A 27,024-nucleotide genomic window follows, 5' to 3' on the forward strand; every position below is an offset into this window, starting at 1 on the left:
ACCTCCTCTTATGCCCAACCCATGCACTTCTCATTTTTATTGTCAAATTCAAAGTCTTGTTTGTGTTGTGACAGTCGACAACCACGGTTGCCAAGACAACAGGCTCATTCCAATGATCACACCGACAAAAGAGAAGAGTCCAAAGGCGGTGACTCTTCCAGGCAGATGTAAATATCCTCGCTGGAGATGTCAGCGAAATCACCTGAATAATAATTTCCCGGGTAAATAATATAAGAAAGACGACGGGTCTGTTTGGGTGAACATGACCCAGCCATAATTCTGTAGGTGTTATTCCTCTCTCCGTCGTATCCAGCGCAAACTACAATTATTCAATACGAGTACGGGATGGCGTCCACTGTGGAGCCAGATAGGTTGCAAAAAATAAAATAAATATAATTATTATTAGACAGAACAGACAGAAAAGATGGAAAGTACCTCGTAAATATTTTGCTCACAGCAGCATTAAAAAGGCAGAATTATCAGATGGTTACAACCAGATCCCCCTACATATAATATTTAATATAATAAAACCCTAACCCTAACCCTAACCCATAAAAAAAAATAAAATCACTATTCTATGTCCTACATATTTATCTCTTACCTTGTCATCTCATTATATATTTTTTTGATTGGGAATTGACAAACTTTTACAGTTATCTTGCGCAAATGTAAAGAATCTGTGGCGCTGAAAAAAAAGGAAAAATGTCCGTGTACCTGTCATATTGAGAAAAACTAGATAAAAATAGAGTTAAGATTTTTTTAATAAGCATATTGTTGCAATGAGATAAATGAATTATTCTAATTTGAAGACCTTATAAGGTCATATATATATATATAAAATTCTATATGATTGCACTCATCAACAAAAGTGAAATTATATGTGTTTTCTGTGTTTTTACACATGTACACTCACATTTAATGAGAAAGAAAAGAGGATGGAAGAAAAACAGCAGCGCTTAACCTGTTAGAAAAATATTTATTTTTATTTTCCGTTCTCCCACAACCATCTATTTTTTTTTTTTTTTTTCATATGATTTTTCCAACAACATGAAAACAGTTTCCATTTGTTTCCCCCGCCTTCCGTCGCATCCAAAGAAAACAAAGCGTGTCTCACAAACTGCGTCGATTGCGCCCGGGTTTTTACGATCTCCGGATTCCCCCTCCGCAGATTTGCATTTTTTTTCTCACCCCGGCGCCGCCGATCGTCGTCAAAAACCCCGCGTTTAAATAAGTCACGCTTGAACATGTGCTGGATGGAGGCGGCGCGACAGAAACGACCTTCAGAGCCCCCATTCCTGGATCCGTCTGCCTTCCCCTGGAACGGGAGTATCTCCTTATCAGGGGAAATATGAAAGCGAAGGTCTCCCTGAAAGACTTGGCCTAAATTCCACAACACCGGAAGGCGAACCTAATGGAAAACAACGCCAAACGGGCAGTTTTGATTGGTCGAGATCCCCCCAGCCCACCCCACCTAAAAAAATTCAGTGCAAAGACGATCCCTGACGGACAGCGAGATTAGCAGATAAGCAGCAAACGAACTGTCGCGATTATACACTGCTCAAAAAAATAAAGGGAACACTTAAAAAACACATCCTAGATCTAAATGAATGAAATATTCTTATGAAATACTTTGCTCTTTACACAGTTGAATGTGCTGACAACAAAATCACACCAAAATGATCCATGGAAATCAATTGTATCAACCCATGAAGGTCTGGATGAGGAATCACACTCCAAATTAAAGTGTAAAAACAAACTCCGGGCTGATCCAACTTTGATGTAATGTCCTTAAAACAAGTCAAAATGAATCTGTGTTGCTTCCTGAGTGGACACTATGATTTCACACAAGTGTGATGGACTTGGAGTTACATTGTGTTGTTCAAGTGTTCCCTTTATGTTTTTGAGCAGTATACATCCGATGGAAGGTCATCGCTCCAGCGAAAAACTCTGGAAAGTGCGGTCATTCACGTGACGCTTCTATATCCAACAAGGTCTCCGTCCCTGTTTTAGCACTTCTTCGAATATATTATCATTTCTCGTCAAAATCTCCTCGTCGCGGCGACCGGACTCGGCTTTTTAGCAGAGAGTCCGACATTGTCCGACATGAAAATAAATAAAGTTCAATAAATAAGGAAAGTGCGCCTTCTCTACACGGCCACCTTGTAATTTTTAGCACGACGCCTGCATAACCTGTGGAACCACGCCCAGTACAGGGACACCATAAACAGCCAGTAACATATATAGGCGGTGGCGCCGAAGATAAGGAACTCGGTCTCGAGCTTCTTGGCGGGGGAGCTCCAGTCCTCCTGACTCTCGTTGTAGATTATATAACAAACTCCGGCCAGTAAAACGGAGGCCCACACCGACAAGGGGAGGAGGGGGATGTAGTTCCCCACCATCTTGCGCCGGCCCGACGTCCCCCAGCTGCTCTTGGTCATGGTTAAGATGGCAAAGTACTTGGCGGGGAGCAGACTGGTCATGTACAAAGCGGAGTACAGCGACATGAAGACCATCACGGGGCTTCTCCGCAGGATGCAGGCGTACGCCGCTTTGACCAGCCCGATGAGCTGGATGCAGCACAGCACCCAGAGCATGTCCCACAGCGTGCCCACCCAAAACACCTTGATCATGGTGGCGGTCACGAAGAAGGGGAAAATGCCCGACACGATGGACTCGTAGGTCATCCAGAGGTGGTGCTTGTGCCACCACATGGCGTTGTAGAGCCACTCCCGGAAGTAGGACTTGGTCCAGCGGGTCTGCTGGTTGAGCCAGCGCAAAAACTGAGCGGGCGTCTCGGTGTAGCACTTGGACCGCGCCGTGTATCTGCGGGGAACAAGAGCCAGAGGGGAATGAAGGTGGGATCTGAGGCCGGGCGCTGCTCGAGCCAATCCGGAGGTGTCTTACTTTGTAGCGTAGCCCATGCTAAGCATACGGTTGGTCAGGTGTCTGTCGTCGCCAAACGTGCAGTGGGTTCCCAAAAACTTCTGGTTGTACCAGGACTCCAGAAACTGCTGGAGGAGATCGTTCCTGTAGAGCCCTTCACGGAACGGAAAGGAAACGTCAGCGCCGACGGGACGGAGCGAGACGCGGCGAACGGCGGCCGTGGTTTTCCTCACCCAAGGGGCCGCTGATGCAGGACACGCAGTCGAAGAAGGACTGGCAGGCCCGCTCTACGTTGAACGCCATCCAGTATCGAAGGCTGCTCATGAAGCTGATGTAGGAGTCCTTGGTGTTGAGGATCATCACGTCGCCTCCGACGGCGCCGTACTTGGCGTTGCTCTCCAAAACCTTGCAGAGCTCAACGGTGGCCATGGAGTCCAGTTTGGTGTCAGAGTCGCACACCTTCGGGAAGGGAAGGGAAGGGAAGGGAAGGGAAGGGAAGGGAAGATTAGGTTTTTTTTTCCATCGAACGGGTCGATCAGGGAAAAAAAAAAAAAGACCAACCTGGATGTAGTCCACCGACGAGCCCAGCGCTTTGAACGCCGTGTACATCACCTCCCGCTTGCCGCCCCACTTCTGCATGATGCACACGCACTTCCTGGTCTGGATCAGGCGCTCCACTTCTTTCCGTTGCGGATCTTCTTCGAAGATATAATCGCCGTCCCCCTCCGCGGCGCCCGTTTCCACGTCCTGACGGGCCTGCTCCAGGTCCCACGCGTGGTAATTGTTTTTCCAAACGAAGCAGCCGGGATCCCGGTCGGCGAAGACCTCCCCGAACATCTCCATCATGTAGCGGTCGTCGTCCGCGTTGCCGTCGACCACCATGATGACGCGCAGAAGCTCGGGGGGATACTTGAGCGCCCTGACCGAGTTGAGGCACTCCCTGAGGTAGACCGGGTCCTCCTGGTACGCCGAGATCGTGAAGCCCACGGTTTTGGTGAAGCTGCACGAGTCTTCTCGCGCCTTCATCCGCCGATGCTCGATGAAGGCGAAGACGCTCTGGAACAGAACGTGGAGAGCGAGGAGCAGTCCGTAGACGCCGAAGGAGATGATCCCGTAGGTGGAGGAGGCCAGCTGAACGCCCTGCACGTAGGCCCACACCATCAGGCCCAGGACCACCAGAGCGAAGAGGAAGGTGAAGATGGTTCGGATGAACCTGCACAGCTTCTTCAGCAGAGGCTTCAGCTCCATGGCGTGTCTCGACCTGCGACGCCGGTCAGATCGTCAAACACGTCTCGCCGACCTCTTCTACGCACCGTGATTCCACTCCAGCGTTCACAAAAACCAACGCACTTTATTCTTCATATCTGGGCGTAATTTGCTGTTATTTTTATGAATTTCATGTCACCGTGGGATTGTGAGGAACGTCTTCTCGTTGACAATAAATCTGACTTTTGAGCGTGGAAAAAAAATCAGCTGCAATTCTTACATGCACAAGTAGGGCTATTTTTTTAGCTGATTTTTTTTTTAGCTCAATTGAGGTTTAAAAAAAAAAAAAATGCTCCAAAAATCAAGATATTTTATTTGACATATAGTAAAAAAGAAAAAAAATTCTCCCATGATGTTTCGAGCAAACAGAGGCTGAACACAAGAACATTTCTGGTGAGTTTTTTGTACGATATGTATTTATTTTTGGAGCATTTTTTTGGGTGTGTCGCTTTTTTTCCAAATATCTATTTAGTCAAATTAATTGATTAATTGATCCAGCACCCAACATCCCTTTATCTAGAACACGGGGACTCCGATCCAACCGGAGACCTTCTGGCTGCGAGGTCAATATAGTCTTTACAAAAAAAAAAAATCAATTCCGATTCCAATTCCATTGATCCGTTTGATCGATAAATGTCCAGCTCCCGAAAACAATCCACTCCAACATCAACCGAATCAGTTACCGATTTTAAAACCTTTTTTTTATCGTGTGACCAAATCAAGCGAGAAGAAGAACATTCACAAAACTGAAGTAATCAATCAACAAATAAAATGAATATAAAGTAATAAAATGAATAATTTGATTGAAACGTGATTGATTGATTGATTGATTTTAAAATAAAAAGAAAAAATGAATACCTTGTGTGGCGAAATTCAGCTGAAACAGGATCCGCAAGGCATCTACTCGGAGGTGCTCCTGGACCTTCAGCGTGGAGCTGCTGTCCTCCTTCATCCACGGGGTTCAATGGCACAACGTGCACGCGTGTTTTTATGAGGATCCACGGATTGTTCGCGCCCCCGCTGACTCAGCCGTGCGTCAGGAGCGAGGCGGTGGTCCCGCCATCCGGATGGGAGGGCCGGTCGGTGTTTCCCTCCCGTTCACCACGGAGATGGACCAGTGTTTTGCAAAAAAAAAAAAAGAAACTTCATGAATAATTATTTGGTGTCACTCATCATCTCTTCCGATCCCTTCCTCTAAAGTAAAAAAAAAAAAGTTGTAAACGTTCATACTTCATGTATTTCAGTCTATAAATTGCAGCCACTCTCCGGTAACCGTGACAGACGCGCAGGTGAGTTTTAGATTTCCACGCGTTGAGACCGGGCTGCCGTGATGCCCGTGTTGTTGCTTCCCTCTGCTGGGAGGATAGTGGGGCTGCAGGCGTCGTGGACGAGGCGTGGGGGAGAAATGTGCGGGCCTTTTCAAAAGATTCAAAAGATTCAAAAGATTCAAAAGATTCAAAAGATTCAAGTGGTTCAAATAGTCGGGGGACTACTGATGAAAAATAGCCTCTTTGGCTACTTTTTTGGCTACTTTGGCTTTTTTTCTCATGTTTTATTTATGTGTTTTATGAAATTGCATTGTCCCCTTTTGAAATAAACTAATTTTTAATTTTTATTCTATTTATTTTATTTCAATTTTTAACTTTTTAATTCCTCTCCCTTCAGCCGCAGGGTCTCTCAGAATCTTTGTACTTAAGACCTTGAAACACTTTATAGCCTTGACTTTGACCCTTTATAGTTTTATTTGTATTTCTTACTCTCCCCCCTTTTTTTACCGTTTATACAATTTCCTTCTATTATTTATTATTGTTATGTTTTACTTGAAACTCTGGCACATTAATTTCCTTCGGGATAAATAAACTTGTTCTTATTTTTATTCTTATTCTTAAAAGATTCAGATGGTTCAAAAGATTCAAATGGTTCAAAGGATTCAAATGGTTCAAAAGATTCAAATGGCTCAAAAGATTTGAATGATTCAAATGATTGAATTCTTGTCGAAATCTTCTTGCTGTGGCAACCCGACTTGAATTTCTTTGCTTGAAAGGGAAGAAATTCAAGTCCAAGAAGATTTTGACAAGAATTCAACATGACCTGGATGACTGAGAACCTCCATAGACATTTAAAAGATTGATTCAAATGATTCAAAGGTTTTTATTGTCACTTCTTTTCACGTATGCAAGACACGCATTGTTTTTCTCCACAAATAAGTAGTATAAACAATCAAAAGAAGAAGAAGAATCTGGAAAAAATATCAGCTATACAAAATGTAGCTGTGTAGTAAACAGTGCAGAGAAAGAAGACATGAATATGATTAATAGTTATAAGGAAGCAGCAGCTGTTGGAAACGTAAACAGATGAACTTTTCGCGCAAACGATGAGGTCAGTGTTTGCAGCGCGTTTGTGAAGGGTTGCGTTAAAGTTCAGGGGAAGTCGGGCGTCGAAAGAGTTCATCGAGGCGATGGACGTTCATCCTCCGCTGTCGCAGTCCGGGCCGGTGCAGGATGACGTCCCCGCCGACGGTCCCAAACAAGCAAATCCGTCGACCACTCATGTAGACCCACGCCCTTTACCGCAGAGGCCGGCCAGATCCATCAACACGCTTCATGTCGGACGCAAATAGAAGCCACCGGGCAGCTGATGTCATGTGCGGCGGCCCGTCGGCGTGTTCCGGTGCGGCGGGTGATGTTTTTTGCGCGCCCTCTCCAAGAGAGCGGTGTGTTTTCTTTAAATGCGCTTCACGACACGGCCGAGCATGAAACCCGATCTTGTCATTATACGCTTGTCACGCCGCTGCACGGGAACCCTGCGAGATGCATTTTGGTTAATTATACGGTTGGCGTCTCACATGAGTCTCCAAACATGCAAAGCGCATAGAAGATATTTGGATAATTGTGAATTGCGTAAATTGTTCTACAGGAAGAAATGCAGGGATTTCACTCATTTGTTGTCAAGGATTATGTCTGTATATGCATGTGTGTTTATTTATAGAAGTCTGAGATGGTTAGCTGCTGTCGCTCGGCACGCGCGCCTCGTACCGATGATTACGTGTACGTGGATTTAAAGTGAACTAACTTTATCTGGATGACAATCGGTCGGCTACGCGGCTAATCTTGGCCGTCGCTAGTCGAGAACATGTGCTGCGAGGGGAAAACTGCTGAGGGAGAAGGAAGAGAAAGTCGCCATCCCTTTTTTTTTTTCCTTCCTCGAAGCCCGTAAACATGTTTGTGGAAATGTGTACGATTGGAAACAGAGTCTTGCCGCTGTGTTTTCGGTCCTCGCCGAGCCGCTTCCTCTGGCAGCTTGTTAGGAACCGGCTTTTACTCGGCGGTCGGGCGAACGCCGCGTGACTCACTCAGCTCAGGGCCGCATTAGCCGCACCCGAGCAGAACCCGACAAATATTTTTATGACCAGGGCCACCGCTCGACGCTCTGTGATTTAAATCATTAATGCTATTTCCGCGGGACTCTCGTCGTCTCGTCGGCGTCGACTTTCCACCGACAAACGAACCATTGGCGTTCCGTCTTTCGCGCTTCTCCAATGATTCCTTTATTTTCTCCGGCAAACATCAACCGGACGCCATCGTGCTCCTGATCCAGGAGGTGTAGTTGCAAACCTTGGTGTAAACCCCGGGCTTCCTCCTCAGCGCGCAGCCTTTCCCCCAGGACACGACGCCCTGGAGCTCCCCGTCGCACACCATGGGACCCCCGGAGTCGCCCTGCCAACGGAAAAAGGGCGCGGTGATGTTAGCGGGCGCTTCCCCTACAGGCATCCTAGCCTTGGTGCCGCGAGTTACCTGGCAGGAGTCCCTTCCCCCTTCCAGGTAGCCGGCGCAGATCATGTTTTCGGTGATTTGGAAAGGATACGCGTCGAAGCAAGCGTCGTCGGTGAGGAGAGGGACGTCCAGACACTGCAGCTCGTGGGGGTACCGCGCTGGAGGAGACACGGGACGAGGCTTAGAGCGGGGGTGTCAAACTCATTTTGGTCACGCTACGTCCAAATTTTTTCTTTGTTCAGTGTAAAAGAGAACAGCTACATTATAACAATCTTTACATGTCATGAACTGTTACTTCAAAAATACATGGAAAACAACCTGAGGAAAATAAGTGCAATTTCAATAACACGATGCCTCACTTCTGTCTTCTCAGTTCTTTGTGCATTTTCTTGTATTGTTCACCGAAATTGGCTGCATCCGCACCGTGCATACAAGTCTCTTATGAATCTCTACAAACAAATAAGAAGCGGTCCTACACTCCATGTCCACTTTTCTCTTTTTTGACGACGACATCTTACTGATGAGGGCGTTGGAGCCAAAGGAAAAGCAGGTTAAATTATAACAATAAGACAAAATGCCATTTACAAAGCTGGATTGCTGCCGGATGTGTTGCGCCATGTTGCTAGCAGACAATATAAGAACTGCATTTATATTGGGAAAAAAAAAAAGTAGTTTATGATTTTGATGTATTTTTTCAAATTGTAGATTTATTCCGTGGGCCGGACCGGAGCCCCTGGCGGGCCGGCCGTGGCCCGCGGGCCGTACGTTTGACACCCCTGGCTTAAAGTTTTGACTCACAGCCCTCGTCGCTGGGACGGAGGCTCCCCCACCCGGAAACCCGGCACACGGTCCCGCCGCGGGCGCACTCGGAGGGGAGCTTAGCGGGTTGCACGAAGCCGTTCAGGGAGGCGCGGCGGCTCAGCTTGATCAGCATGATGTCGCCGTCCTGCGTCCGGGGGTCGTAGTCCGGGTGGCGGATGAATTTCTCCGACGCGATGAACTGTTCGGTCCCCTCGTGCTCCCAGATGTCGTGCTCTCCCAGCCGCACCTCCACGGCGGACCTGATGGGATCAAACTCTCGGTGAAAACACTCGGCGTTACGCCGAAAACGACGATTCGTCCGCGAGACGCCCTCTTACTTCGACTTGCAGTGCGCGGCGGAGAGAACCCACTCGTCGGAGAGAAGAATCCCCCCGCAGAAGTTGTAACCGGTGAAGAGAGAGACCTGATAGGGCACCGAGTTCCTCGGGCACTCCGAACCCCCGACGATCTTGCCGTCGTCACCCGAAGCGACTGCACATGTTGGAGAAGAAATGAGAAACGTGGAGAAGGAGCGAACATCCTAAAGATGACCTCCGAGGCAACCCGAAGGAAAGGTCATCACGCCCAGTACCTGCCCCTCCAAAGAGGGAGAGAAGAAGGAGAAGCTTCATGTCTTCAGCAGGTCCACTAGTCCACCGGGTCCCCGCCGTCCGGCCTCGCCATTTAAGCCGCGTCGGCGGGCTTATCTCGTTTTCTCTTTCGTCACAAACTCGGAAAAAGCCAACATGTGCGAAGGTTCCCCCGACACTCCGGGTCCGAAAACACTCCGGCGGAAAGATTGATTAGATGTGAAGGTGGGGGTTCAGCGGCGTCATCGGCGAAAACCGACACGTGGCTGTGAAATCACGTTGACGAAACGCGAATTAACAGCTGAGACGGTGCAAGGAGGCCACGTTCTCCCCTGGGTTTTTCAGCGCAGGCCTCAGGCAGGCAGGGAGGGAGGGAGGGAAGGGAAGGGGTAATGAAGGATCTCAGTCACTCTAAAAAAAAACATTCATCCCTTTCGAAATCATAGGTTCCTTCGCCCGGCGCTGTGTCACACATATTCGCAGGCGGATGCAGTTTCCTTTATTTCTGCAAAAAATACTGAAACCGCAGCGCCGGGATCGTTCCTCGCGCTCAGGAGACGCCTCTGGAGCGCGACTCGTCCCGGGAAACCTTCAACGCGCACGTGTTTTTGTTTGCCGATGCGTGGCTTTCGCCGAACGGAAAGGGAACAGAATAACATTCTCGCGCTAAAGGGAAACTAGCGTCGACAGACGTCGAAGGAAATATAGTGAAAGAGCGACGGTGGCGTCTGAGAGGGAGAAGGTTGAAGGTATAAGTGGCGTATTACATTTATGTTTCATAATCGCGTCCATTATTTCGTATTCTATACCGAAGTGCGGGCTGGTCGTGAAACACACACACACACACACACACACACACTCATCCAAGGTTGTTTATTGTTCCTTCATATTGTCCAGTGTTGAGTCAGACTCAGTTGCTGCAACTGGTGCGGTTATAAAACTCTGTTTGTGTGTGTTTGTGTGTGTGTGTGTGAGACGCCAGTTGACATCTTTGAATTTATTGCGTATTTTTATAGATTTCGCCGTTCCGCTCATCGCGATAAGAGCCGCGGCCGGCGTCCACGCCGCTCGCGGGAAAGGTGTAACGTCGCGAGAGGTGAGCCGAGAGACACGGCTCACGTAAGAGCGGAGGTGTTTATCAACGCCAGACAGGGAAAACATTTAAATGTTGGGCTCAACCCTGTTATTATACACTTGTGGTTTTGAAATATAACGCATTCCCATCCAGCGCAGACGCGGCGAGGCCGCCTCCATCCCACCGTTCTCTAATTGCGAATCAGTGACTCTTTTGATTTCAACCCGGGTGAAGGTGCTGTTTCAACTTGCTTTGGTTTGATCCGACCGGCTGCGCCGAAACAAATGTATAGATCGTCTTCTCCTTCGGGCTTTTCCCTTCAGGGGTCTCCACAGTGAATCCACCTTCTCCATCAAACCCTATTCTCTGGATCCTCCTCTCTCACATCAACTACCTTCATATCCTCTCTCGTGATGTCCATAAATCTTCTCTTTGGTCTTCCTCGAGACCTCGTGAAGCATCCGTCTGCTAATATATTGACTCTCCTTCCTCTGTCCATGACCCAACCATCTCTGAGCTTCTCTCCAAAACATCTACCATGAGCCGTCCCTCCGATGGACTCCTTCCTGATCCTCTCCATCCAGGTCGCTCCCAAAGAGAACCTCAACATCTTCATCTCTGCAAACTCTGCCTCCTGTCTTTTGGTCATTGTCACAGTTTGTAGATCATCTCACCACCGTCTCCTCCACCTTTCCTTTCACTCTGGCTGATAGTCTTCTGTCTGACACTTTTCTCCACCCATTCCAACCTGCTCGAACCTGTTTCTTCACCTCTTTTCAACACTCTCCACTGCTCTGGACTGTTGACTTCAAGTACCTGAAATCCTCCAGCTTCTTGATCTCCACCCCCTGTAGCCTCACCGTTAGACCTGAGTTCCTCTTATTCACACACATATATTCTGTCTTGCTGTGACTAACTTCCATTCCTCTCCTTTCCAGAGCATACCTCCACCTCTCTAGGTTTTCCTCTACCTGGTCTCTGCTCTCACTTCAGAGCAGAATGTCATCTGCAAACATCATGGTCCATGGGGATTCCTGTCTAACCTCATGTGTCAGCCTGTCCATCACCACTGCAAACGAGAAGGGGCTCAGAGCTGATCCCTGATGGAGTCCCACCTCCACCTTGAACTTCTCTGTCACCCCCACAGCGCACCTCACCGCTGTCTCACAGCGAGCATACATGTCCTGCACCAGCCACTCCAGATTTCCTCATAAAATACCAGAGCTCCTCTTCCTGCACCCTGTCGTACACTTTTTCCAGGTCTACAAAAACACAACGCAGCTCCCTCTGACCTTCTCTGTACTTTTCTATTAGCATTCTCAAAGCAAATACTGCATCTGTAGCACTCTTTGAAACAAATCTATCGACGGATAAATAAAATCACGAGGCGCATCATCGGCCAGTGGGCTCCGCCGGCCGCGACTAAATCGGCGAGATCGTTAAAATGCGGAACTAAACCAAAGTCTCTCAGCTAAGTGCTCGGACACAGAAATTGGTTTGAACCCGCCCCCCCGCCCTCCCCCGGACGCCGTCGCAGCTGCGGGTTTACGGGATGGAAGCCGGGGTCGATCAGCCGGGCGGACGCGGGGACAGATGTGAATCCGACCTCTGCGATAACAGTAACGTTCAAAGACATCTCTCCTCCCGCTGGCGCTGGAAAGAGCAAATATTTCCATTTATATCCCCATCTGGCGTTCCCCGCGCCGCCAGTTCCGGCCGTCTTAATCCCATTCCACTGCAGCTCGAAATACACTGGGACAGACAGAGGAAGGCCTGTGTGGAAGATGTGGACGTCTCATGGGCTGCCAGGCTTCTCCTCTGTCAGCCAACTTTGATTATTCATGCCGAGGGGGACCGGCCGCTGCGGTTGGAAGTCAGGACGAGAGAAAGGAAGTGGTTTAGGTTACCGAGTTTCAGCTTTTTTTTTTTTTTTTTCCGCTTGTGCGGTGTATTTCTTTGAAAAAAAAAAAACAAAAAACTCCATGTCGCTGAGGCGTACCGTTGGGGGCAAACACAGTTGGCATCCGTGTTGTCTAGAAAAACAAAATTCCTGACCTTTTCCGCACCCCCGTGAGACGAGGGTTTGATTTCCAGTCAGCGGCGCTTCCAGATCAACAAACCCTTGAGGTTTTGTTCGTCTCGCAGCCGCGCCGCTATTTGTGTCCTCGCCGATCCGGACGATACCGTCTCGGAATGCTCGGATCTCCAGGTGTTTCGCGCCGCTTCCACTTTGCGTTTCACGTTTTCCCCCCCCCCCTCGAAATCCCGAACGCCGCGGCGGCAAAAATCGTAAAAAAAAGTCCGAGAGCAACGCGGCGGCCTGCGCTCGGACGACATTCCCTTTAAACCTCCACCGGTTGTTTTACACACCCAAATTGGTATTTGCGCGGCGTACACGTAATTACACGTTTGGGTTGGTAAATCCAGAACCCTGGCAGGCCCCGGGCTCTGAAGGGCTCCCTCAAACTACAGCCTTGGAGAGACTATTAATATCCCCCCACTGACACCGGCGAAAAAGCTTCGCCTTTGCCGTCCTCTCGCTTCAGAGACGGCGAGAAACGCATCTTAGCGGGGAAATGAAAATAACCACGGCTGGAGAGAATCTCGACCGAGTCAAACCGACGATACCGGGGTTATGGCGTGTTTTCTTTTTTTTTTTTTTTTTTTGGCTGCAGCTTCGGCGTCGGCGGACGAGTTAACCGGGTCGATATTTGACGAACGGTTTCCTGTCGGGCGTCTCGTTCGGGGTTGTTCCAGGAGGATTGGGTTGCAGGATATTAATGCGCTCAAGATGAGGGGGGAAAAAAAAAAAAAACAATTGTCATAACACCGAGTCTTCGCGCTCGTTGGAATCAAGCTGAGCTTGTGTGAGCGAACGCACACCCCGAGATGGAGTGTCTCCCCCTCACTCTGCCTCTCCCTTCCCTTTCTTCCTCCCCCTCACATCTGCAGATTTGGCAGGCCGCAGTTCCTTTGTGGTCGTGTTTATACATTAACATGGGACTTTTGGGGCTGGGCAGGTTCAGACAGCCTACGCTGCAAAACTCAATCATTTTGTGCATCGCGGCGGCTCCGACAAGGCCTGATCGATGGACGCCAAAGCCGCAGAGCGCGCATTTTTCGAACTTCCTTCTATTTTATTTATTTTATTTTATTTCATTTTATTTTAACTTTTATTTTATTTTATTTTATTTTATTTTATTTTATTTTATTTTATTTTATTTTAGTTTAGTTTAATTTATTTTATTCTAATTCATTTTATTTTATTTTATTCTATTTTTTTCTAATTTATTTTATTTTATTCTCATTTATTTTATTTTATTCTATTTTATTTTATTTTATTATAATTTATTTTAATTTATTCTGATTTATTTTATTTTATTTTACTCTATTTTATTTTATTTTATTTTTTTGAATTTATTTTATTTTATTATAATTTATTTTATTAGATTTTATTTTATTCTATTTTATCTTATTTTATTCTGATTTATTTTATTTTATTTTAGTTTATTTTATTTTACTCTATTTTATTTTATTTCATTCTAATTTATTTTATTTTATTTTAGTTTATTTTATTTTACTCTATTTTATTTTATTTTAGTTTAGTTTAGTTTAGTTTAGTTTAGTTTAGTTTATTCTAATTTATTTTATTTTATTCTAATTTATCTTATTTTATTTTATTTTATTCTAATTGATTTGCTTCAACTGATGTTATTTTCACATATTTTATTCCAATTTGTTTTTATTTTATCTTTTTTCACTGAGGCTCTGGCAAAGGTGCTTGGCAACAATCATATCATTCCTGAGATGCCGCTTCTTTATATAAACATGAAGAAACAAGGCACTCTGTGATTAAGGAACCAGTGGATTCAACATGCGGTGCAGCATTCCAGATGTGTGTATGTGTGTGTGTGTGTGTGTGTGTGTGTGTGTGTGTGTTGGGGGGGGTATCATGTCAAAGATGTATGGATGTGGGGGAGCCGGGCAGCTGAACCAAGAGGAACCGTGTGGGAGGAAATGCGAGCGGAAAAAGCGAGGCGAGCGTTTCAGGGCAGGGCTTCACGCCGGGGAATCCTGACCGCTTTGCGTTCTGGATCTCGGAGGCGTCGCGTAGTTTTCTTCTCGGTGGGTCGTGTTTGCGTTCCACATGGCGCTTTTCTTGAAAGCACGCTCCAACCTTCTCCTCTCACACCAACTCACTTCCTGTCCTCTTTCACTCCATCCATAAATCTCCATTCTGGTCTTCTTCTGGACCTCCTTCAACCCAGATGGTCACCATCCCTCCTCCGTCCACGTCCGACCCATCTGGGTCCGACCCCTCCGATCCTCGGTGTCTCCAGAGCTTTATCTTCTCCACCTTCTCCTTCCATCCGGAGCCGAAGCTCCGTCGCGCTTCCCTGCGGTCGATCCGAAACAAACCCGAATTGCTTTTCAAACCGACTCGCTAACAACTTGAGGGACTCGACGTTCCCCCTCCGTGATGGAAGGGTGCGTTCTGCAACCCTGGATCTGATCCCCCTCCTTCGGTTTCTACACCCTCAGATGTTTCTTCTCGCGGCGGACATCTGCAGCGAGCCGGTCGACCGTCTCATAAAAAACGCTCGGCGAGCCTAAATCATTGACATCTGCTGCCGTGACCCCAGAATGAAGGAGGAAGGAGGAAGGGGGGCCTTCACGCGTGAGCTACCAGCAGGTCCAGATGTGGATTCGAAGTCAGCGCGGAGCTAATCGAGCTCAACGAATGTGGGAGAACTTCTCCACGCGGTCCTTCACCTGGACGAGAGGAGAGGGAAGATGGAGCGGGAGGAGAACGTGGGGAGAACGTGGGGAGAACGTGGGTGCCCTCACAGCGGAGCTCCACACGGTTGAGGAAATGTCAAAAAGTTTGCATGCAAGAACAATCCAGGAGGAAGAAGAAGAAGAAGAAGAGGAGGAGAAGGAGGAGGAGATCCCGCCTCGACCCCGGTGATGACGTCATGTATTTAAGGAGGTCTTGACGGCGGCGCCGCCGAGCAGGAGTCGCTTCCCGGACGCATCGCCGGTGCAGGGCGGAGAGGAACCGGAGCCTCCTCATCCTCAGACGGTCAGCGGGATTTCACGCCTTTCGCGAGCAAAAAAAAAAAAAAAAAATCGGTTGAGATTTAATCCGACTTGTGATGAAATATCACAATTTTATCACAGTTTTAGTTTGTTTTTTTTTTTTTTTTTTGAGAAAGAGTCTCTCCGCTCGGAAATCGGGAGCAGGAATTGGAGAACGGAGGTTACAGAAAGTTTTTTTTTTTTTTTTTAGTTCCTTTTATGATTTTTTTTTTTCTTTTTTCTCGGTTTCAGTCGGTGAGAGGAGTTTCCTCTCAGACATTTCAGTCTCCCTGAGGCTGAGCTTCTGTCACGGCTGCTCTTCTCAAGAATTCCAAAAGTGTCTTAGTGCTTCTTTCAATCTGTCATAATCTGTCAAGCCAAAAAAAACAAAAAACAAAACTCATCTCCTTTGCGCTGCAGGTTTTCAAAACAATGATGGATCTAATGACGGCGACCCCTTTCTACGACTCCAGCACGTCAGATTACTACGGGAGAAATGGCTCCCTGTACGACGACGAGGACTACGACGACTACAAGGAGGTTCCCACCGAGCTGAGGAGGTCTCTGAACATCATGTCCGTCATCGTCTACTGCCTGGCCTTCGTCCTGGGCGTGCTGGGCAACGGCGTGGTCATCTGGGTCACCGGCTTCAAGATGAAGAAAACGGTGAACACGGTTTGGTTCCTCAACCTGGCCGTGGCCGACTTCCTCTTCACGGCGTTCCTTCCCCTGAGCGTGACCTACACGGCCATGGACTTCCACTGGCCTTTCGGGAAGTTCATGTGCAAGCTGAACAGCACCATCAGCTTCCTCAACATGTACGCCAGCATCTACGTCCTGATGGTGATCAGCGTGGACAGGTGCGTGTCGGTGGTTTGGCCCGTCTGGGCGCAGAACTACCGCAGCGTACGCAAGGCGTCCTGCGTGAGCCTGGGCGTCTGGCTGCTGGCGCTGGTCCTCAGCACGCCGTACTTCGTCTTCCGGGACACGGGTCCGTCCTTCAAGAACGTGGACATCATCAACTGCTTCAACAACTTCGCCGTCTCCGACGACTACGAGTCCCCGCAGGTGAACGAGCTGCAGCAGTTCCGCCACCAGGCCATGATCATCACGCGCTTCGTGCTGGGCTTCGTGGTGCCGTTCACCGTCATCGTGGCGTGCTACGCCGTCATCGTCCACCGGCTGCGGAGGAACCGCACCCTGGCCAGCCAGTCCAGCCGCCCCTTCAAAATCATCGCCGCCGTGATCACCGCCTTCTTCCTGTGCTGGGCGCCCTATCACGTCATGGCGCTCATCGAGCTGGTGAACCACATGGCCGATTACTCCTCCGCCGTCCTGGATCACGTCATCACCATCGGCGTCCCCATCGCCACCAGCCTGGCGTTCCTCAACAGCTGCCTGAATCCTCTGCTGTACGTCTTCATGGGCCAGGACTTCAAGGACAAGGTCCGCAGGTCCATCCTGAACGTGCTGGAGACGGCGTTCCAAGAGGAGGTCTCGCGCTCGTACACCTACACCAATTCCATGGTGACCACTCGGAGCAAAGAGAAGTCGGTGTCCGACGCGGAGGTCTAAGCTCGTGCCCAAATACTGTCGTTGTACATAGATGTTTTTGGTCGTATGTTACTACTAATCCTTTCCGCCGGGACGTTTCCTTCCGTGTCTCCGCATCGTTCGCCACCTTAATGATGTTTGAATTATGCCTTCTGGAACGGCGTCCGGAAACCAGACCTCCGAACCGCAACGCGTTATCGGTTTTACCGACGGGAGAAGAGGACTTTTCGGCGTCGCTTTTCGGGACGCGGGGAAACAAAAAGCAGGGCGCGGCGGACGAAGGATTTCGCGGAAAATGCCGGTTGCGACCGACGGCCCGGTGGCGATGCAAGCGAAGGCGAAGGCGAAGGTCCGGTACGACCTCTCGGTCCCCAGCTCGCCTCGGAGCGACAACCGCAATGTTGTCACTTTACGCCCCCGTGCTCGTGATTATCCTGCTTTCGGTTGATTTTATTCCAATCGTGGATATTTTTCACCTCCCGGGCAACTTTATCGACTGAAAAGAGCACGAACGGCGCGGTATATTTACAAGACGTCGACGTCAAACAGCACCGACTCGGTGTTCCGCCTCGCCCTGCTTTCTATGGTCTCATGTGATTATGATACGTGAAATCTTCATTCTCCTGTAAACACTGTAAATGGCCGGGTTTCTTAGGTTTTCATCTCCGCTCGAACCGTGGACTGTAGAAAAGGGGCTGCCAGAGACTCCGGGCTTTAAATGAACGCTTGTGGGGAAGATTGAGGGATCGCGACCCCGTTTCTGACAGGAGTTGTTTATTATCGTCAAAAATATTCTCCTAAATGAGCCGCTGGTTTGAACCGACTGTCTGTTGTATGTTATTGTCCCCATTAAGAATCAAACAGATGACGGAGCAGGGTATGATTTGGGGTGCGGTTACTTCTTGAATTATACGTTGTTACCGCAGCGCGCTGAAGCAGGACAGGGGCGATCGACCAAACCGTTTCCATTTCTCCCCCCCCGAAAAAAGAAAACAAAAAATCAAGCTGGGGAATGGCCCAAATTCTCAACTTAAAAACAGGACTCTATAAAATGACTTCACCCAAACAAATAAAGCCACCATGACTACACGCACCTCTTTTAGACAGTCGATGGTTTTCGTGCGAGCGGGAAACTCCCATTTGCAGGTATAGAGTGAAGATATTGTTGTGTTATGCTATTTCTATCAATATATCCATTATTAAAATGGCATCTCTCTTGGTTTTTCTTACCCTCAAACGCATCCAGAGCTTTCGGTCCAGGATTTTCTTTCCCTGCATGAAGAAAAACTGCAGTTAAGATTTGGTAAAATGAGGCTTGCGTGTGTTATAAATGTGACCAGCAGAGGGCGCTGTTTCCCCCTTTTTATGTTGCGTTCAGGGTTAAATGTGTCTTGTCATTTTATTTTAACACAACGTGACACACAACTCCAGAAGGCAATAATCATCACTTCTTTAATGTTTTCCCGGGCAGGATCATGATCAAAGAAAATACTGATCTAGTTCGACATCGATTGTCACAATTCTGTTTCTAAAATGAAAATCAAACGTCACGTGACGATGTAATGCAAGATCCAATGCTACGTGGACAATATTAACGTGGAAAATGTAATTTATTGACAACGGGATGCGCCAAATGTTTTGAATTGTTGATGAGAGAACATTTGGCTGGAGGAGAATGTTGAATGTTGGATAGAGGAGAAGTTTGTGAACCAACAGGGATGAATGATTGAATGTGGCAACATAGAATGATCTGAGCATTTGGTTTGGATGCAGCAGGAACTTCTACTTCTTCTTCTTCTTTTGGCTTCTTTCCTCCATCCAACTTCCTGTCCTCTTTCCCTTCATCCATCCATCTTCTCTTTGGTCTTCCTGTAGACCTCCTGCTTGGCTGTTCCAATCTCAGCATCCTTCCACCCAGATCTTCTCCATCCCTCCTCTGTCCATGTCCAAACCATCTCAGTCTGACCTCATCTCCAGAACATCTACCATGTGCTGTCCCTCTGATGGGTCCCGCTCCTTCCTTCTTCATCTCCACTTCCTGTAGCCTAACAGTTCCACCTTGGCAAACCTCCACCCGTGGAGACGTTCCTCCAGCCGCTCCCTGCTCTCGCCCCAAATCACAGTGTCGTCTGCAAAAAGACGAGTCAAAGGCAACATCCGCGCATTTTGGCCACAATGAAGGTTTTTATGGGAATTTCTGAGGTGGATAAAATAGGTCCGGGCTCCATGTGTTGTGTTAAACGCGATGACTCAACCCTCCTCGCCCCGGTAAACAAGACGCATCCTCCAGATTTAAGGTTCCCGAGCGGTACCGCTTTCACCGCCGCGACAGCTGTGACCGACCGGAAGCGTAAACGTCCGAGATTCCACAGGAACACGAGCTTTGTGAAAACAACACGTAAGAATCTTTAGTTTTGTCCAAAAAATCCAAAGTATGTGCTGTTATGTAGAGATTTCCTGCTCAAAAAACTAAAAGGAACACTTAAACAACACAACGTAACGCCAAGTCAACTGTCCACTGAGGAAGCAGTGTTTTTCTCCACTTTCATTTGGAGCGTGAATCCAAATCCAGACCTCCGTGAGTTCATACATTTGATTCCCATCGATCATTTTGGTGTGATTTTGTTTTCGGCACATTCAGCTATGAAAAGAACAAAGTATATAATAAGAAGGTTTCATTCATTCAGCGCTAGGATGTGTTATTTTAGTGTTCCTTTTTTTTTTATGCATATCAGAAATGATGCAGAGTCGCGGTTGCTCTTGTTTACAATTCAGCCGCTTAGAGAAAGGATTTGATTGATAGGTGGTGGAAATTCCTTCCTTTTTATTCACTTCCTCTATCGAGTGTTTCAGGTCATGAATCAAGACCGACTTGGACGCTTATTTTGGAATATTATAATGTTCCAGACCGGGTGTGAGTCAGGGTGTCGGGTAAATACCAACGGACGACCCTCAGCTTAACAACACGAGTGAGTTGTATCTTTAATTTCCCGTTAAACCAATTAAGTCTCATTGGAGTTTTATCTCGAAAGAAAATAATCCCGTGCGACTTTTGAAGTCCGACTGTGGTGATTATGTTTTTTACAGCTCACTGATGTAAGGCTGTGGCTGCGGTCGGGCCTTTGGATGTGGTCATATCCTATGTTGTGTGTAAAACACAAAGCTGGCAATGCAGCCGCTCTGAAAATGGGAGCGGCTCCGTGGACGTGATACAATTAGCATTAAAATACCACGTTCGAGAAGAAAAACACAGTTAATGTTGTTCGCCGTCATGGAGGACGATGCTTGTGAGATGTTTGTGACGGCTTTTTGTCTCCGACCGTCGAGGTTGTTCCATCGAACGTGGGGATGAAGACAAAAAAAAGAAAGAAAGGCTGAACCAAGCAAAAAAAAAAAATTGGAAATGTCACGGCTGGAAATGTTTTTCAGAAACCGATACTTGTTTTGCTTCTTCTATTTCCTTTCCTTTCCTTCGTCTCCATCCATAACGGATCCCAGTGAAGAGCGAAGGCGGCCGGAGCTGGTCCGCCGGCCTCCTGTGGTCCCGCAGATCTCCATCTGAGGAAGACGGTCGTGTCCCTGGCAACAAAAATCGCAAAAGTAAAGCCCGAGCTGCAGCCGCAGGTCCTCAGGGAGCGCAGCGGAGGCACCGCCGCTGGATGTGGTACCGGGCAGGACTCCCATCACCTCCCATTCAGCGCTTAAAGGGCTTCATCGTAAAACCGATTACCCTAAAAATAACAATTATCGTATTTTCGGACTATTGAGCATCACCGGCTAAAGATTGAGGAATAAGTCCATGTTGTAACAAGAGATATTTACATTTTTTTAACTTTTAACGAAATACATACCGCTAACGTCCCCAAAATACGAACTGGAATTTTTTTTTTTTCCAAATATTGTTGTTAACACGGCTGATGAAAAGGATGAATCATAAATAACGGGAGGAAAAATCCATCCACCGCCGATCGCTGTTTTTGTCTTTTACATTACATTACATTACATTTTGGCAGACGCTTTTATCCAAAGCGACTTACAATAGAGGACATAAGTACTGCAAATAACACTTGCAAATACACGATGCACAGGAAATATACAGAACAGTAAGCTTGGGTTAGTGAGGTTTTTTTTTTTTTTTTGACAAAGACGTACACAAACGTACACATATACACACACACACTTCATAGCCTAACTTGGTATGGTCTTGGTTCTTCGGTGTTGGAATTGAAGTCATTTCATCAGTTTGAAGCCCAAAATAATGCATAAATTAGCCGCCTCGGTGTTTAAGCCGCAGCGTTCAAAAATTATAGTCTGGAAATGACGGTATGTGTGTATCTATCTGCAGGCCAGTTGGATCCCAGTGGAATATTTACTGTATTATTTGCTACTGTAGTGTTTTATTGTCGCGCTGGTGGATGCAGAATTTATTTTGCAATGATTGAGCCGCTTCCCTGGCTGTCAGCTTTGCTCTGTGTTTCCAAACACAGAAGGTGTCACAGATCATGTCAGATGAAGACGCCCGCTGATGGCCTTCCCATCGCACAAGTGAGTTGCGTCACGACGCGTCGAAGGTCTTAAATATCCCCCGAGAGCCAGACGAGGGTTACAATTGCCGGAAACATCTTCTGCGCCGCTGGAGACCTTCGTTGACGGTACGACGCTCGTTTCAGAGACTGTTTTGGTTTAGACGATCGCCTCCATCAGAAGTGGGGAAACGATAAACTGTTGATTTAAATCTGAAAGAATGTATTAATGGGAATTAAGAGGGTTCTGATGAAAACCCCTAAATTAAGGCAGCTGCAGAAATGACAAAAGATGCTTTTATTGATGAGAAAATGTTTTTTGATGCTGCTCGATCCACCAATGCTGTCGATCAATCGATCAAACTGGGCTCCGGTGGGTGATTTCATCCTCTGAGTTAACTTTTTAATTCAAGCGGCAGAAACAGTTAGATGCAGTTGTTTCTTCCAAGCGTCGTTGTTCTTTTTGTGACGACGGTTGATGCAGCAACATCTCATAAATACTCCTGTCTGTGTTGGGACACATTGAAGAAGAAATGGCTAAATAGTGAGGAAACATTATCATCAGAGGAAATTGCCCCAACCTTGGTTCAATCAAGTCACATTTTGTGTCTCGGCTGGTGTTTAGTGGATGACAAGTAGATCATCTGGAGATGAGGTGAATATAAGAGTCTCCCATTTGTCCTTGCAGTGATAATAACAGAAACCACCATGGTGCCTTTTCACCGCATTAACAATGAAATTATCTTTTAAAAACAATAAAAGCGTCTTTTTTTGCCTTACGGTAAGTGTGCCAAGCTGAAACAGTCCCTCCGCTCCAAGTATTTGCCTAATTTAGAAAAACAAAACAACACTAAACAAGGATTCAGAACAGGTTGACATGTATTACAATAGAATGTGATTCTAACATAAATGAGATACTGAAAATGAAACTGCTGCACTCTTCCTGGAGGAAGAATCATTTAAAGGCCCACAGGTGAACAATATATATATATATATATATATATATATATATGAACACTGCAGCTTAAACGATAACGCAGTTAATTTATGGATTTTTGGGGGGCTAACGAACTTCACGCCCCCAAAACATCGTCACATGGGACCAATGAAAATGCAGCCTCAGGATGACACGACACGGGCCGGCGTCTCCATGAGCCGGTCCCAAGCCCGAATAATAAAACGTTTGCCAAAACCAAACATGCCAATCAAACCTAGTAACCAGATCATACTGGATCGGTCAAAGCCCGGGTTAACAACAAACACCATTGGTACCGATGGCCTACAGTGAATAGTGTAGGATAGTGGATATATTGGGAGACGGATGCTGGATTTGGAGGTCTAGAAAAGACCAAAGATAAGATTTTTGGATGTCGTGAGAGAGGATCTGAAGGCTATTGGTGTGAGAGAGGAGGATTCAGAGAATAGGGTTAGATAGAGAAGGTTGATTCGCTGTGGTGATCCCTGAAGGGAAAAACTGAAAGGAGAAGAAGAAGAAGAAGAAGAAGAAGAACTAGAAAAAGAAGAAGACCTGGGACCAATTAAATTTCCGTGAAATTCTGGAGCCGTTCAATTTTGACACCAAAGAAGACGACTATAACGGTTTTAGTGCGCAGGAGGAAGACCGAGATAGCACTCTGCTGGAGTAGGACAAAACAGGGAATAGAAAATTGACTTTTCCTTGTGTTATTTATCATTCATCTTTTTCATCAGCCGGATGACAAGCACTGTTAGGAAAAAAAGCATTTGTGGATGTGACCGGTACGTATTTGAAAGTTTAAAAAATTATGCTTCTGTGTCATTATCTCATGTTACAACGTGGACACCTACAGATTACAGAAAGTGTGGCGTATATATATGGACATATAGATTTATTTGTTTATTTTTACCCTCTGTAGCTTACATACATTCAGGTGTGTTCAATAGTTCTGAAAATAGAGTACATAAATATTGCAACACACGTTGTCGAAAATAATCAAAATATGTATTGTATTATTTACACTATACATTGAATATATATTTCAATATAACAACATATATTTCATTGATTCAAGAACATATAATTCAATGCCTTATGTCTCTTTATGTTCATTTGGATTGTTTCTGAAAAGGTAAGAAACATATTTATTCATTTATTGATTGATCTGTTTTATTTATCCCCTTCAGCTTTGATGAGCATGACGACCGTAGGGAGCGCAACACCTTCTGATCACTTCAACGCAACAACGTCAACAGACAGAAACGTGTCTGAGGGACACGAAAATGTGATGGCACTGGTCATGTCTCTCAACATCATGTCCATCGTCATCAACTGCCTGGCCTTTGTCCTGGGCGTGCTGGGCAACGGCGTGGTCATCTGGGTCACCGGCTTCAAGATGAAGAAAACGGTGAACACGGTTTGGTTCCTCAATCTAGCCGTGGCCGACTTTCTCTTCACGGCGTTCCTTCCCTTTAGCGCGGCCTACACGGCCATGAACTTTAACTGGGTTTTTGGTAGATTCATGTGTAAATTCATCACCGGCCTGACCATTCTCAACATGTATGTCAGCATGTTCTTCCTGGTGGTGATCAGCGTGGACAGATGCGTGTCGGTGGTGCGGCCCGTCTGGGCTCAGAACAACCGAAGCGTTCGCAAGGCGTCCTATGCGAGTCTGGGAGTTTGGCTGCTGTCTCTGATTCTCAGCACGCCGAGCTTCATCTTCCGGGACATCGGCAACCCGTTTGCCACAGCTAACGATACAAATAATGAAAATACAGTCATTACCTGTTACTACAAATTCGCTCTGCCTGATGACTACATAACGCCACAGGTGAACAGGCTGCGGCAGATTCGCCATGAAGCCATTAACATCACGCGCTTCGTCCTGGGATTTATGGTCCCCTTTACCATCATCGTCACCTGCTACGCCGTGATAATCCATCGTCTCAGGAGGAACCGCACCCTGGCCGGCAAGACGAGTCGCCCGTTCAAAATAATCGCCGCTGTGATCGCCACTTTTTTCCTGTGTTGGGCTCCTTTTCACATATTTTCTTTGATTGAATTGGTAGGTTTCATGTTTGATGAAAAACTGATCTATATCTTCACAATTGGCGCCCCCATTGCCACCAGCCTGGCCTTTCTCAACAGCTGCCTGAATCCACTGCTGTATGTGTTCATGGGCCAGGATTTCAAGAATACGGTCCGGAAGTCCATCCTGAACGCTTTGGAGATGGCTTTCAGGGAGGACATGCCACGTTCCGCTGTTGACACCAAGACGTCTGCTCTTAGTCAGAGCAATGACAAAACAGCTTCTGATTCCGAAGTGTAAATGTCCTGAGTAACATGAGAGATTACATTACATTACATTTGGCAGACGCTTTTATCCAAAGCCACTTACAATAGAGGACATAAGCACTGCAAATAACACTTGCAAATACAAGATGCACAGGAAATATACATATAATGTATATCAAGGCCTAAAATCGTGGCATCAATTCAAAATGATTTTTTTTTCTGCTTTTGCAAAATGTATAAATTTATAGTGCCTGTAACCCAGCTGATGAGAGAGATGACTAATAAATAACAGGAGGAAAAGTCTCTGCTTTGTCCTCCAGCTGATCTCTGCCATTCAAGTCGTCCGGTGATATGATGGCGCCCTCCGCGGGAGACGTGTTCACTCGCCGGCTTATTTTTCCCCAATTCCAGCGGACCTCTCCTCTATTAAGACAACTTTTTCTACAGGGCGCAAATGCCTCCACTATCCAACAGCAGGCAGACACTTTTGGATATCGGCAAGCATCAAACTCAGCCGGAATGTACAGTTTCATACCACCGGAGCTACACCACCAGGAGGGCCTGAAAGCACCGAGCTCGAGTGGACAGACCGGCCCGAGGACGGTGCCTCGGAGACTGCGACGCAAGCGTAGCAAGAGGGGTGGGCTACATGCTAGGCTAAAAGCCCTAGCGAGGGGCTCCGTGGAGGTTCTCAGTCATGGTGAATTCTTGTCAAACTCGTCTTGTCTTGACAACTGGAGTTGAATTTCTTCAAATTAAAGTGATAAAGTGAAGTAATTCACGTCCAGTTAGCCAAAACAAGAAGTTTTTGACACGCCTCTTGGTAGCTAGCTTGCGGTCAGCGGAGAACGAACTAGACCAGCTGAGGACCAGAATGACCAGCCAGCGTCAAGTCAGGAGAGCCGGGCCCGGATCTTCACCGAGACCTGCCGCGGAAAAAGTCCCGCAACCCGCCGTTCAGCACCGGGGGGACCGGACCGGAGCCTCTGGTAAGGCTAAAGGTGTGTGTGTGTGTGTGTGTGTGTGTGTGTTATCGTGAACAACGAAGAAGAAGGGACATGGTGCAAAAATATCCCCCCAATTTTACCTTAATTAAAACCGATTTAGAATGGTTTAAAAAAGTTTCAAAACAATGAAAACGTCTAAAAATATACTGTTTTATGAATGATATTCCCTTAGATCCATTGAGCTCACTATATTTCTCACTGGCCTTTACTTCTGTTTATTCATTGTGTACAAAAAAGTGTCTGTGTATCCCAATGCCTGTTAAATGTAATTGATGTATAATAAAATGTAATAGCCATGTACAGGTTCAATAAAGATTGAAAAAAAGAAGAAGAAATCCCTTTATTGTCACCTCCAGTTCTACATAGAACACCACATAAGTGACAATTGTCAACTGCATTGAACCCATCATAGATGCACCATGAGGAGAAGGCAGCTCATGAGTAGTGCCGGGGGAGCAGTTAGGGGTTCGGTGTCTTGCTCTGCAACACTTCGACAGGCTAGCAGGAACCGGGAATCGAACCAGGAGTAGTCGATTGCAAGATGGAGCGCTTCAATCCCCCCGATGACGTTGTGATCACGGCTGGCGACTTCGACCGGTGCAGCTTGCGGATCGTATGCAAGGCTTTGTGCTGGATTGTTTTGCTACTATCGACTGGTAGGCGTTCAAGACCGCAGCCACTCAGGAGGACTCTTCTGTCAGTGTATAGGAGTACGCTGAGTATCTGACCGGGTAAATCACCACTTGTGTTGACAACATGGTGGCCACCATACGAGTCAGGCTGTTCCCTAACCAGACGCCTTGGCTGACCAGTCAGGTAGGCCACATGCCCGCTGTTTTGCATTTCGGTCCGGCAATGAGACAGAGTACAAAGCTGCTAAGTATGGACTGAAGGAGGCCATCAGAACAGCCAAGAGGCAGTGCAGAGAGAAGCTGGATGGCTTCTACTCCGCTGCTAACCCTGGGCATACACCAACATCACGGGCAACAAGCCCACCTGCAGCATCAGCGTCTCTGTAGAAAACCTGCAGGACAACTTCAACATCTTCTACGCCCGCTACGAGAACCCCTACCCCAACGCAGAGGTGAGTCACACACGCGACGTGACCTCCGACACCCCCCTCTCACTCCTCCTTTCTCCCGACAGTATCATCAGACCGGGTATGCTGAGGTACGCAGTTGAAATTATGCAATGAGTGGTAA

The 27,024-nt window shown here is 47.0% G+C and overlaps 4 protein-coding genes across 7 annotated transcripts in view; 2 read left to right on the forward strand and 2 right to left on the reverse strand.

Annotated features, from left to right (window-relative positions):
• Positions 1-18,231, forward strand: part of LOC147229626 (chemerin-like receptor 1) — a 59,264-nt gene extending 41,033 nt beyond the window's left edge. For 3 of the 4 annotated variants that reach the window (XM_086155202.1, XM_086155206.1, XM_086155204.1), the window contains one exon: positions 15,888-18,231. In XM_086155202.1, the coding sequence (XP_086011328.1) occupies positions 15,888-17,042 (1,155 nt within the window). In that variant the 3' untranslated portion in view covers positions 17,043-18,231. Of the gene's footprint in view, positions 1-15,194; positions 15,472-15,887 lie in introns of those variants that run through there. The other variant, XM_086155205.1, reaches the window with a different exon arrangement.
• Positions 887-5,089, reverse strand: has1 (hyaluronan synthase 1). The gene is made up of 5 exons (XM_086155176.1): positions 5,008-5,089; positions 3,445-4,144; positions 3,117-3,342; positions 2,905-3,037; positions 887-2,823 (listed from the first exon to the last, which is right to left on the reverse strand). Exons 2-5 carry the CDS (start codon positions 4,129-4,131, stop codon positions 2,148-2,150), a joined length of 1,722 nt encoding a protein of 573 aa, XP_086011302.1. The 5' UTR covers positions 4,132-4,144; positions 5,008-5,089; the 3' UTR covers positions 887-2,147.
• Positions 7,475-9,481, reverse strand: LOC147229628 (trypsin-3-like). The gene is made up of 5 exons (XM_086155214.1): positions 9,316-9,481; positions 9,062-9,215; positions 8,721-8,983; positions 7,944-8,080; positions 7,475-7,865 (listed from the first exon to the last, which is right to left on the reverse strand). The coding sequence occupies exons 1-5, from the start codon at positions 9,353-9,355 to the stop codon at positions 7,716-7,718; spliced, it is 744 nt and encodes a 247-aa protein (XP_086011340.1). The 5' UTR covers positions 9,356-9,481; the 3' UTR covers positions 7,475-7,715.
• A 3,299-nt stretch (positions 18,232-21,530) lies between the features above and the next one.
• LOC147229629 (chemerin-like receptor 1) lies at positions 21,531-25,154 on the forward strand. The gene is made up of 2 exons (XM_086155207.1): positions 21,531-21,673; positions 23,708-25,154. The coding sequence occupies exon 2, from the start codon at positions 23,713-23,715 to the stop codon at positions 24,847-24,849; it is 1,137 nt and encodes a 378-aa protein (XP_086011333.1). The 5' UTR covers positions 21,531-21,673; positions 23,708-23,712; the 3' UTR covers positions 24,850-25,154.
• Positions 25,155-27,024: the final 1,870 nt, after the last annotated feature.

Source organism: Fistularia commersonii, chromosome 11 (genome assembly GCF_037954325.1).
Source record: "Fistularia commersonii isolate RoL2024-O1a breed Wild chromosome 11, RoL_Fcom_v1.0, whole genome shotgun sequence".
In the NCBI taxonomy this organism is placed as follows: domain Eukaryota; kingdom Metazoa; phylum Chordata; class Actinopteri; order Syngnathiformes; family Fistulariidae; genus Fistularia; species Fistularia commersonii.

Excerpts from the sequence above, each read along its gene's own strand:
- has1 (XM_086155176.1), bottom strand. The coding sequence starts at position 4,131 with ATGGAGCTGAAGCCTCTGCTGAAGAAGCTGTGCAGGTTCATCCGAACC. Across the intron at positions 3,038-3,116 it reads CTGCATCAGCGGCCCCTTGG|GGCTCTACAGGAACGATCTC; the intron begins GTGAGGAAAACC and ends CGTTCCGTGAAG. Across the intron at positions 2,824-2,904 it reads AGCATGGGCTACGCTACAAA|ATACACGGCGCGGTCCAAGT; the intron begins GTAAGACACCTC and ends TGTTCCCCGCAG.
- LOC147229629 (XM_086155207.1), top strand. The coding sequence starts at position 23,713 with ATGAGCATGACGACCGTAGGGAGCGCAACACCTTCTGATCACTTCAAC.
- LOC147229628 (XM_086155214.1), bottom strand. The coding sequence starts at position 9,355 with ATGAAGCTTCTCCTTCTTCTCTCCCTCTTTGGAGGGGCAG. Across the intron at positions 8,081-8,720 it reads CCGTCCCAGCGACGAGGGCT|CGCGGTACCCCCACGAGCTG; the intron begins GTGAGTCAAAAC and ends TGTCTCCTCCAG. Across the intron at positions 7,866-7,943 it reads GGGGAAGGGACTCCTGCCAG|GGCGACTCCGGGGGTCCCAT; the intron begins GTAACTCGCGGC and ends TTCCGTTGGCAG.